Source organism: Phodopus roborovskii, unplaced genomic scaffold, assembly GCF_943737965.1.
Source record: "Phodopus roborovskii unplaced genomic scaffold, PHOROB, whole genome shotgun sequence".
NCBI lineage: Eukaryota > Metazoa > Chordata > Mammalia > Rodentia > Cricetidae > Phodopus > Phodopus roborovskii.
In genome coordinates, this window is record NW_026126480.1 from 37,119,378 (window position 1) to 37,131,713 (window position 12,336).

At 41.6% G+C, this 12,336-nt stretch overlaps 1 protein-coding gene across 2 annotated transcripts in view; it reads left to right on the plus strand.

Moving 5' to 3' along the window:
- The window catches only part of Inpp5f (inositol polyphosphate-5-phosphatase F), a 92,204-nt gene that overhangs the window by 67,540 nt on the left and 12,328 nt on the right, over nucleotides 1-12,336 (plus strand). For both annotated transcript variants that reach the window (XM_051193132.1, XM_051193131.1), the window contains 7 exons: nucleotides 338-405; nucleotides 4,360-4,484; nucleotides 5,534-5,611; nucleotides 6,724-6,844; nucleotides 8,233-8,361; nucleotides 10,629-10,746; nucleotides 12,014-12,212. In XM_051193132.1, coding sequence (XP_051049089.1) covers nucleotides 338-405; nucleotides 4,360-4,484; nucleotides 5,534-5,611; nucleotides 6,724-6,844; nucleotides 8,233-8,361; nucleotides 10,629-10,746; nucleotides 12,014-12,212 — 838 coding nt within the window. The remainder of the gene's footprint in view (nucleotides 1-337; nucleotides 406-4,359; nucleotides 4,485-5,533; nucleotides 5,612-6,723; nucleotides 6,845-8,232; nucleotides 8,362-10,628; nucleotides 10,747-12,013; nucleotides 12,213-12,336) is intronic.

Sequence of the window (12,336 nt, forward strand, 5' to 3'; positions counted from 1 at the left end):
AACATTTAAGATTTAATTACTTATAATATTTTAACTTGAGTACCAAATATCATTTTTATTTTATTTATGCCACATGAAATCCTCACTGAAAGGTAGCAAGTACATGAGTGCATGTATGTCCCTGTACATGTGTGTTTATGATTTCACAGATGGCACTTTCTGATATATTTTAGCTTAGTCTATCAGGAATAAAGGAAATTTTAGTTTAAAATGATGGTTAGACAGTCTTACATTTAAACTGTTGATAAATTATTAAAATGTAAGAATAAAGATGGAGTAGGCACTCATCTGTCACAACACTGGAAGGAGAAATAGATCTTGTATTGCTTCTTTGCAGGTGAGAAGGAAACGGTTGACTGTTTCTGTGCTCATTTTGAAGAACAACTGAAAATTTACAAAAAACAGGTGGGCTTTGATATGTAGTAAGAAAAAATTCCTTGGATTCCTTGAATTACTTGGAAAAAATGTACTGTTCATAATTACACAGTCGTGTTTAGCATAAAGGGTAAGCACACTAAGCTAAGACTTCTCTTAATATTCCTAGGAATAATGGGGTGGTTATGTTAGGCTGTTTGGAGATGGTGGATTTGATGCTGTCAGTTGTTGTAGACTAAGATGGGCATCTCAGTGCCATGCACTGCTGCCTGGCGGTGACAATTTGACATGTGTCTTTCAATATTTCTTTTCTCTGTTCACACACTCACGTGGAAATGCAATCAGACAAAGCAAGATTGATTGAAAACCACTAGTTGAAAAACAAGTTCAATAATTTTGATACAAGATTAACATTTGAAAGTCAGTAATTCTCTTGTCTATTAGGAATGTCCAATCTGACTGTGTAATGACATGGGAATCATTTTTAAAGGGCAGCCTGGTCTACACAGAGAATTCTAGGCCAGCTAGCTAGCCAGGCAATATAGTGAGACCCTGTTTCAAAGAGGGGAAAATAAAAGGAAGGCAGAATACCATACTGAAAGGAGAGAAAATACTGAGTTCCTGGTTATGGATGGAAAGACTCAGTGGTGAATGATTTCAGTGTTTCCCAAATTAGTATGTAGATTTCATGTAGTTTCAATCATAGTCTCATAGAGAATAGGAGGGAAAAAATTGGAAAGAACAATTATTATTTAATAATCAAAGGAAAATTTAGAAAGTTTATAATAGTTAAAGGCAGGTATTTGCTTTTAAAAAATGGAAACTCAAATATTGTTAGCAGCAGCATAAATTGGTACAGGCATTTTGAATGTTACTGTCAGTTAAAATAAAACATGCTAGTATGTAACTGTACTTTTCTTTTGGATACCCACTATCCATTTAGCATACATAAAAATAACTTTGAGAAGGATTCTGGATCAGAATATGAAAGGTTAAACACTGAAGATTTCAGAGGACAGCATAGTGTGTCATGGACTGTGAATCCTAACCAGCTGCCTGTGTTTCAAATGTATAATTGTCTATCACATTCTATTAGTCATTTAATAAGGGGCAATGCCCATGTAGGCAATAGTTATTTTGGGTTGGAGAGATGTCTCAGTGATTAAGAGTGTGTACTGCTCCACAGAGGACCTGAGTGTGGGTCCCAGCACCACATCAGGTGACTCACAACCCTGTGACTCCAGTTGCAAGAGGGATCTGACATCTCTGGTCTCCTTGTGCAGTTGTACTCACATGTGCAAACCCCATGCAAACATACACAAATACACATAATGGAGACAGAGAGAGAGAGAGAGAGAGAGAGAGAGAGAGAGAGAGAGGAGGAGGAAAGAATGAAGTGAGGTAGCATATGTCTTTAATCTCAGCACTCAGGAGCCAGAGGCAGGAGGATCTCAGTGAGTTTGAGGCCAGCTTAGTCTATATAATGAGTTCCAGGACTAAACAGAGAAACCTTGCTCAGTAAACAAAACAAAAAAGAAATAATTATTAAAATAACAAAAGTAATGACTGGGGAGATGGCTCCATCGGTAATTTACACGGTGCAGAGGTATGACACGGACCTGGGTGTGATCCCCAGAGCTCACATGCAGCCAGGCACAGTGCCATGTGTCTGTAATCTCTGTAATAACCATGCAATACACCCGGATACATGTAGACAAAACATCCACACATAAATCTTTAATAGTTAGAATTTGGTCTTATATCTTACAGTGTGTTTAAGTGCCTTCTAAACCCAATAAAAACAATGTACAGTCCAAAAGAAAGTTGAACAAAAGAATGGAACAGATTCTTTATGTAAAAGAATAGTTTATAAAGTCAAAAAGCATGTGAGAAGATGCGTCATCCTACTAGTCATCAGGGAAATTGAAATTAAAGCCATGACTCATACACTGGGGTGGCTGAGGGAAAAAAGATGAGAAACATCAAATTTGGGAAAGGATGAAGAGCAATTAGCACTTAAATAGGAAAACAAGTCTACACATGTGTTCAGTCAAGGGTGCTTATGCAATAACACTCACCGCAGCATCAGAACAAAGCGGCTGTTCAGGGAGGCATGTGGGATCAGATGTGGCCAGGAATGATTTGGTCTTATTCTGCATTTGAGTTCCTTGATAATGTGAGTTGATTCATGCATTAATCATATTCCTGATTGTAAGTAGCATTAAACAGAATAAGCCATATTTCAATGTATCACAAAATTGTAAAAAGGAGCAGTACTGAGGTATGTATGCAAGCCGAGGAAATAACGTCTTCCCACACTCGTCCCCCGCTCCCTGCTGACTCCCACATCAATCTCTAGGTGTGTGCACTGAACAGACACTTCCTGTTTTCCAGCAGTAGCCTGGTGGTGTTCATTTGTCTGTGTCCTTCTCCCGGGTAATTGCTTTCTGGGGTGAGGGGTCAGTGTGACTCAGCCGTGGTGGCAGCGTCGCTCTGGCCTGTAACTGGTTTGGGCTGGGGCTGTCTGACAGCTGATGTATGATGTGGGGAAAGCTTCCTGCTCTAATAAAAGGTATACCAGAACCAACAATGCCCCTGTGGTTGTTGTGTCTGGATTTGATGGAGGACTTTTGCAGCTATCTCAGGACTGTGAATGAAGCAGGGCGTTTATCCAGTATGCTGCTAGGGAAGACACAATGGAGGGCATGGCAGCATAGACAGGCTGGAAAGAACTGGTGCCCGGTGGCTTCTGGAGTCACTGGATTCAGCCCTGCTACTTCCGGACTTGTTCGGATATTTGAGTTAGTTGCTTTTTGTAGCAAGAATTACCTGACACTAGCATGTTCACAATGAAAACTCAGGTCACGACAAACTGTGTGTGCATACTGTTCTGCAGTAGCTTTGTTTTATTTAAGATCTCTGGCTGCTAGCCTTTTCACTACTGATGAACCTTTAGGACTTGCCAAGCTGGGAATGGTGGTGCATGTCCATAATCCCAGAACTTGAGAGGTTGTGGAGGGGATTGCAGGTTTTAGTTCAGCCGCGGCTACACAGTAAATTCAAGTCCTGGGTTCCATAAAAACATAGACAGACAGTTCTCCCAGTGCCCACAGAGGTGTGCTTAACACACCCTCCCCTCCCAGTGGACTCAGGTCTTTGGCCTATCAGCCTTGTTCTCGTGAGTCAGTTGCCTCTTTCTAGTTCTGCAGGCTTGCCTGCTACGTAGAATGTATAGACTTGCTCCAAATGGAGAAAATTCCTGCGTTTACTGCTTTCCAATTTTTTCCCAAGCATTCACTCTTTCAGGTGAACTTTAGAATTAACTTGTCTTGCCCAGGAAAGGTACTGGTTGAGTTTTGTTTGGGATTGTTGAGTGTATAGATTAATTTGGGGAGACTTGGCATCTGTACAATGTTGGACCTTGAGATTCAGAACATGGTACATATTTCCATCTATTCAGATTTTCTTTTATATATTTCAGTAGTTTAACAATGTTTGCTTTGTAGTTTTGTTTTAAGTTACTCTACCTATTTAAGATACCTATTGTGTGTTTGGGCTGGAGAAATGGATGACTCAGCAATCAAGACCGTGAAGGTTCAAAGGATCCAAGTTCAGTTCCCAGCATCCAAATAAGGCAGCTCACAACAGCCTGTAACTCCAGTTCCAGGATGCTTTTGGCTCCTGGGGGGTATAAACACACACATATACACATGATTAACAATCTTTAAAAAACAAAACTTGCTATTACAAAGAAGTATGTTTTACTTTTTGTTTTTGTTGGCTATTGCAAATATATGGAACTATCCCCATTGATGCCAAAAGGTCTCATAAAGCAAACTTTATATAACAAATAATTTTATGGGAAAATTGATGCTTGAGTAGATTGGTTTCTAGGCACAACTGTAAGATATTTCTAAAATGTCATTCCACATGAGGATTCTGAGGTCTAGCTATCTAGCCTTTTCTTGCTCTTCATTCTGACAGGTTATTATTAACTTGGTAGACCAGGCTGGAAGGGAGAAGATTATTGGCGATGCTTATCTGAGGCAGGTGCTGCTCTTCAACAACTCACTGCTCACCTATGTCTCCTTTGACTTCCACGAGCACTGGTAAGGTGTCTTCCTAAGACGCAGCTGCTGCCAAAGGGATGTCACCTTCTCTGCTCTTTGCTGGGAAGGGAAATTTCCTTTCCTCCTTGTTCACATTTACTTGCTATTAAGTGTTTGTCAGCTTTGCTTTGGCTAGGCCTTGGAGTAAGCTGTTACTGAAGTATTTACAGGCTTTCTGTTCCAAAATGTATTGGCAACTCATGATCACAGCCGCTGAAGGATGCACAGAGCATTTATAACAGAAGTGGTAGACTGTCCTTACCCTGTTGGCTGCCTTCACTGTGAGCAGTGCTCCTGTCTCTCTGATAAACTCCTAGTGTGCTCTGATTGATCAGCCGTGAGTGATTGCTGTGGCTCACACCTTTAGTTTGCATGTATCGTGAAAGCAGGGTACGTTCGATGCAGGCCTCACTCTGCCTGTGGATAATGCTTCAGTGTCTTTGTATGTGTGCTTTCAAGTGCAAATTCGCTGTAGAATTCCTAGTATATAGTAGCACTGAACTCATATATATGTGGTAACAGTTCTTTTAGAAACTACTTTAAAGATCCTAAGGGGCTGGCAAGATGGCTCGGTGGGTAAAGACACCCCCTACCAAGCCTGATGATGTGAATTTGATCCCTAAAATCTATATGGTAGAGAGAACCAACTCCTAAAAAGTGTCCTCTGACCTCCAGTGTGAATGCCATGACATGTGTGCCCCACACCCCAAGCATGCACACTAACAGAATAAGTGAATAAAATGTGATTTAAATATAAAACGGTAGTTTCTTAGTGGTTTTGTTTTTTGAGACAGGGTCTCACAGTGTAGTCCCAGCTGGGCTCATGGTCAGAGCTGTACGCGCCTCCAGATGCTGGGGTTAAAGGTGCATCGCCGCTCTCAGCTTTTGCTTGTTTTAACAGTGCTGGCGATTGAAGCCTGTGCATGCTACCCGACTGCTCTACCACTAATCTACACCCCAAGCCCCATTTATCTTAAATAAATTTAAAAAAAAAATTACTCTGTTAGAATACTAAAGATTGGTTTTTGTTTTTGGGGAATGGGTTTTAGCCGAGGAATGAAGTTTGAGAACGTTCAAACCCTCACGGATGCCATTTACGACATTATTCTTGACATGAAGTGGTGTTGGTATGTATTTGTATTTGTTACTTTCCTATACCTGTGAAGAGACACTGGGACCAAGGCACCTTTTCAAACAAACAAGAAAACAAAGCCTTTAATTTGGAGCTCATGGTTCCAAAGGGTTAGAGTCCATGGCAGCAGGCAGGCAGGCCTGGTTCTGGAGCAGTAGCTGAGAGCTCCCATTAAAGCCACAAGCACAAGGCAGAGAGAGGGCGAAGCTAACTGGGAATGGCCTTACAGCCCACCTAGTGACACACCTCTTCCAATAAGGCCACACCTCCGCATCCTTCCCAAATAGTCCCACTAACTGGGAACCAAACATTCCAATATAGGAGCCTATGGGGCTGTTCTCATTCAAAGCATCACAGTAGTTCATAAAAAGTTGTTTTGATCTTGGTCTGTGAAATCATGTGTTCATCTAGTGCAACTAAACATCAGCACAATGACATTATGTTGGCAGCTCAGCTTCCTTCCTTCTCACTAGGGGGCAGGTCGGATGGCTGGGGAACAAAGTGGAATATCGCTATTGCGTTTAAAGCACTTAAGCTTGTCCCTCTCACTCTTCCTGGCTTCCATTTTGTCTTCCTCTTTTGCCATCTCACATGGGAAGAAAAGCTTAAAGGTATTCAGTTTTTAGGCATTTTGAAATTAACAGGGAAGGAAAAGATTCCCAGACTCCAGGAGGTAGACATGGGTGGGGGGTGTTAAAGGCCAGGAGAGAACATTTCATTAGATGTTAAGGCTGCTCGGGTGGCCTGGGAAATTAGAGGGCAGATGCTTACTGCCTTGACTCCATGGCAAGTAGAAAAGCCAGCCAGTGTATTTTAGATAGTTCTGCTTGGAGTTAGAAAGGGAGGAACAAGATAGTGTTTAAAGTGTCTCCCAGCTTATAACCGTGTGCAACTGCACTGCCTGTGGTTGCGGCAGCTCAGCCATCAGAGGGAGGGAAGCCACCTGCTCTCTCAGATTCTCATAGCTTGGCTTTGAGTTCTCAAATGGGTAACAATACCTCACTGCCAAGTTGTTCTGTAAGTCAGCAGTGGAGTCTACAGAGTACTGCCGCAGACTCAGGCTGTCCTACAGTGTGTCTCATTAATCCCATGCCTCTTTTTAACAAGGGTTGATCAAGCTGGGGTAATATGTAAGCAAGAAGGAATTTTTCGAGTTAATTGCATGGACTGCCTAGATCGCACCAACGTGGTCCAAGCCGCTATTGCACGAGTGGTCATGGAGCATCAGGTAATCTGGAGTCCGTTTGATTCTAAATATTCACTTTAAAATGGTTTACACTTCGTGTGTGAGTAAATAGTGAGACATTTTTTCAAAGCTGAAATATCCTGTGGAACTTTTCTTCAGCATGCAGAGAGACTCTTGTTGCATAAAACCCTGGGAAATGTAACTTAATAGAATTAGAATGTGGTGGCATTTTCTTAACTATTCAACTTGTAAATGTTTTAAATCTGTTTGGGACATTATGTAGTTATTTTCTATTTTTCTCTGAGCTTCAAACCCACCCTTGTGTATTTTGGGCTGTGGGTTTGTTTGGCCAGCACTGGCAGTATGGGGTAGGGTGGAGTTGGGGAGGTGGGAACTAGAGAAGACCATGATTGAGGTTGGAATGCATCAAGCCCTCTGCCTGTTGCCTTCCTGACAGCGGATGACTCTCTGGGACTTGGCTCCCTTGACAACACAGAAGCAGTGCCCCGCTCTATGGATGTCATTTGTTACCTCAGTGTCCCAGTGTAGATCTTTCAGCTCTCTAACACCTGGCAGCCAACTTCCTGTGTGGCAGTCTAAAGTGAAAACACCTAATGTAGTTCTCCCAGGGCTCCGCTCTGTTCTTTTAAAGTAGTATTTAGTCAGTAAAGCTTTTGGATTGTGCCCTGTTCCCACCACATGGAAACCTCCCCAAACCTGAGTCTTAACATCTTTAAAACAGGATTGTTGTGATGAGTGAATGAGATAATTCACATAAATAAAACAAAAACCCCTGCTCTCTGGGCACTCACTACTCAGTTACTGTTCATGTTATTGTTTCTTCACGTTTTTCTGGTGTTTGGTTTCACTTCTTAGCAAAATTTAAAACAGGCAAAAAATAGTAGTATTAGCCTGTACATTAAAAAAAATTAAATCAGTGGATGATAGCAGTGCTTTATTTAATATTTTTGACACAGGGTCTCTTTATGCAGCTCTGGCTATCCTGGAATCCAGGGACCCACCTGCCCCTGTCTTCTGAGTGCTGGGATTAAAGATGTGCACCACATCTGCCAGTTTTTTAACATCTGCTTTATTTTTCAAAAAATGTCTGAGCTGGGCATGATGGTGCACTTCTATCATCTCAGGCCTCATGACATCTCAGGTCTCTGGGACACACATAGTGGAAGGAATGTGCAGGCTCCTGAAAGTTGTCCTCTGACCTCCTGATGGTCTTAGTAGCGCATGCGCGCACGCACTCCTGCGTGTGTGTGTGTGTGTGTGTGTGTGTGTGTGCGCGCGCGCGCGCGCGCATGTACGCATGCATGCGCACACACACAAACACACCTACAAAGGAATAAATTGTATAAATTATATGTCAGTTTGTTTTCTTTTTCTATAGTATACATTTCATGCTAATGTGTTTATTTTAGCTTAAAAAACTAGGTGTGATGCCCCCAGAGCAGCCGCTGCCTGTGAAATGCAATCGGATTTACCAGATAATGTGGGCTAACAACGGAGACTCTATCAGCAGACAGTATGCTGGGACAGCTGCTCTGAAGGTAACTGTAGCGGGCATGGTAGGCCATTTTATCTGAGGTTCAAAACCAACTTTGTTTTTTTATTTAAAAAGGTACCTGGGCTCAGATGACAGGTCTGGGTACTTATTTCTTTCTGGAATGTCTGATTCTTGCAGGAGCCCACTGTTAGGTCAGGGTATAGGTGGCCTGGTGTACCATAGGGGGTGTATACTATTTCTGGTGGAGGCTGCTCTTTTTAAGGTTCCATGTTGCTACACTTTCCAGTTTTTCAAGGGAATCTGGAAATCTGAAATATTATGGGCATTTATTTTATTTTATTTTGAGACCGGGTCTTACCATGTATCCCTGGCTATCTTTGGATTTACCATGTAGTCCTAGCCATCCACAGACAGAGATCTTCCTGTTCCCGCCTCCCTTGCACCACCATGCCTGGCTGTGCGCTCATCTTAAAACTGTATATAAACAAGACATGTCTACCTAGGACCTGATCTATTCTGGGATCCTTTTATCTTCTCTGAGTGTGAATCTTAAGCCTGCCTCTTACAAAGTATGACCTTGTGCAGGTCACTTATCTGTTCAGTGACCCCAGTTGTCCACTGTGACAGATTGTTACAGGATATGTGGGCTTAGACTGTTTCCTGACACATAGTATGTGCTGAAAGAATTCGCTGTTAGTTTTATTGTTATAAATTCAGTTTTTTGAAGAGCCTACAAAACTATTCCTCCTAGAACCTTAAATGTAAATACAGCCACTGGCAACTGATTCTCAATGTGTGGGTACTCTTTATGGACAATAGGAAGTAGTTGAGTGTTTAAATTAGGCTTATGTTGATTTTCCTCCAAGATATGATTTCATCTAAGGCCATATCTCTTCTAACAAAGTGTAGCTTGCTTGGTAGAGCACTGACCCAAAATGTGTGAGGCCCAGAGTTGATTCCTAGCAAAACTCAAGCCAAAGTTGGACCAAGGGCTCAACAGACATCAGCTTGTCTACATTCTGGTTGAGTACTAAATATAAAAACTTGTTTTGTTTTTATGACAGGAATTATAAAAGTTGGCCATCTCATTTGGCTCCATGTATGTATGTATGTATGTATGATGTGTGACTTTATGTGAATCACATGCATTTACGTACCTGAGGGAGCCATAGGATGTCAGATCCCCTGGTATTGGAGTTACAGGCAGTTGTAAGCTACCTGAATTAGGTGTTGGGAACTAAACCCAAGTCCTCTGCTGGTCCTCTTAAATACTGAGCCAGCTCCCCAAAAACATTTTTAATAATTAAAGAAAACAAGCTTTAGAATTTCTTATCCAAGCACCACCTCATTTTCTTCCTCTGAGTTAGGATGCTTTGGGGTCCACACGCATGCCTTTCTATCTGTACGTGTACTAAGACTCCTTGAAAACGGGCAGCTTGTTGGCAGTATGTTCTTCCTAATTGGCAGTGTTAGGATATGGCCTGTGTCCTAAAACTTGCTGTGAAGGGGCACCATGGCCAAGGCAATTCTTATAAGAGGAAGTAGTTATTGGGGGTCTGGCTTACAGTTTCAGAGAATTGTTCTATTGTCATGGCGGGAAGCATAGCGGCAGGCAAGATAGGCACGATGAGAAGAAAGCTGCGTCCTGACCCACAGGCAGAGACTGGGCCTGGTGTGGGCTCTTGAAACCTCACAGCCCACCCTGAGCAACACACTTTCTCCAACAAGGCTGTATTTTCTTGTATAAAAACAGCGGGCTGGAGCAGGGCAGGAGGCTGTACTTCTTTATTTGTGAGGCACTGTAAGTATGGTGGTGCATGCCCGTAATTCTAGCTTTTGGGATGTGGAGGCAGGAGGATCAAGATTTCAAGGTCACTCTTGGCTACAGAGTAAGGTCAGTGTGGACAACACAAGGCTGTCTCAAATCCCTTTCTCTCCCCTCAAAATCAAAATTTTAGTTTTGATTTTATACCAGTATGAGCCTTGAAAAAGTATTTTTTCTTTTTGGTATTTATTATATAATTTGTTTTGGCTTAGAAATTCTACAAGTTGCCAGGAATGGCTTTGCCCTAAAGGGCCAGCTAACCGAAGGGTTAATGCCATGAATAAATATTACATATAGACATTTGGCGTGCTTAGGTCAGAGTCAATTACTAGTACATATTTTAATTTGACTACAATATTTGGGAGCTTTTAGAGTTATAATTTGGAAGCCTATGGAGTTCTTGTCTTGAACGGAAAGTCCCAAATGCATTTTGAGAACATTATTACATGTGAATAAATTTCCACAAATTGCCTTTTCTTTGATAGGGTGACTTTACAAGAACAGGAGAAAGGAAGCTGGCAGGAGTTATGAAAGATGGAGTTAACTCTGCAAATAGGTACTACCTCAGTCGGTTCAAGGATGCTTATAGGCAAGCCGTCATAGGTAAGAGCAGAAAGGTCCTCCTTCCTTAGGACTGCAGCTCCTTCGGGGAGTGGAATTTTGCAGAATTCAGCCTCCTGCATTTATCATGTTTTGTAATGTGTTTGTGTTTCTGTATTGAGCACCTTACCTAATGTATCAAATTCAAATTTTTATAGGCTTAGCACCTGACAAATGTTTTTGGCTGGAGGAACAAAGGAAACATATAATTCCAGATGTATTAGTTAGTTACTTGAGTAATAGAAAAACAGGATTGAAGGTCCCAGTGTGTGGGATGCAGTACCCCAAAAACCTCAACATGTAAAATATTCATAATTCGTTTTCCTGTTGCTCAAGTCATGTAAACAGCTGGTTTTCTTTTCCTATTGGTCATTTACCATATAAATACACCATCATTTTCCATAAGCATGATTTAACAGGGTGCTAAGGTGCCATATTTATAGGTTATCTCAACCAACTTGCTACTTTGTAGAAGAGGAAATGGAAAAGTAGATTACCCATAAAATTGCTGCATTAACATGTTAATTTAATTTTCACAAAATGTCATTTCACAAGATTTAAGTGAAAGTAGAGTGTTCTGGATTAGAAATGAATATGACATGGCTGATCTGTGGTCCCTAAGGAGAGCTTTTAAATTCTCTCTTTCTCTGATTACTTTAGCACACATAAAATAACCCTAGCCAATACCAGGTAGGAATCGGGGAAATCTGCCGTAAAGAAGTTGGATCCAGAACTGGGTTGTAACTCAGTTTTGGAGTACTTACCTAGCAAATAGGAGGCCCTGGGTTTAATCTCCATAAACAAAACAAAAAAGTTTGACTTATTTGCTAGAAATGAGAAGTGCGTGGTGCAATTAGAGACGTGGATCCTTTAAGATAAAGTCTCACCGTGTAATCCTGGCTGTCCTGGAACTCATCCTATAGAACATATCTCAATCTCAGAGATCTACCTGCCTGTCTCTGAGTGCTGGGATTGAGGATGTGTATCCATCTGGAGGGAGGACATGTACGAAGCTAGGGAAAGCTAAGCCTTCTCAACCATGAAATGTTTCCAGAAACACAAAACTTTGTAACTTTGATGACATCCAATTTTTTTTTTCTTTTGATGCTCATACTTTTGGTGTCCAGTATAAAAAAGTTGAACCTACTTTAAGGTGGGAAAGATTTATGCTTATGTTTTCTTTTATGATATCTGTTGTTTTAGGTCATAGATTCTAAAAGATACGTTAGTAGAGCAATGATGATGATAACTATTAATCTTTCTACCCTAGATTTGATGCAAGGCATTCCAGTGACAGAAGATCTTTATTCCATATTTACCAAGGAGAAAGAGCATGAAGCTTTGCATAAGGAAAACCAGAGAAGCCACCAGGAACTGATCAGCCAGCTCTTACAGAGCTACATGAAGTTGCTGCTGCCAGGCGATGAGAAGTTCCATGGGGGCTGGGCCCTTATTGACTGTGACCCCAGGTGAGTTGGAGGCATGGTCTAAGGACTCAACTTGCTTAATGTTCTGGGGTTAATAAGTTGTTGGGGCTGGAGAGATGACTCAGTGATTAAGAGCACTGAGTGTTCCCTCCAGAGGCCCTTAGTT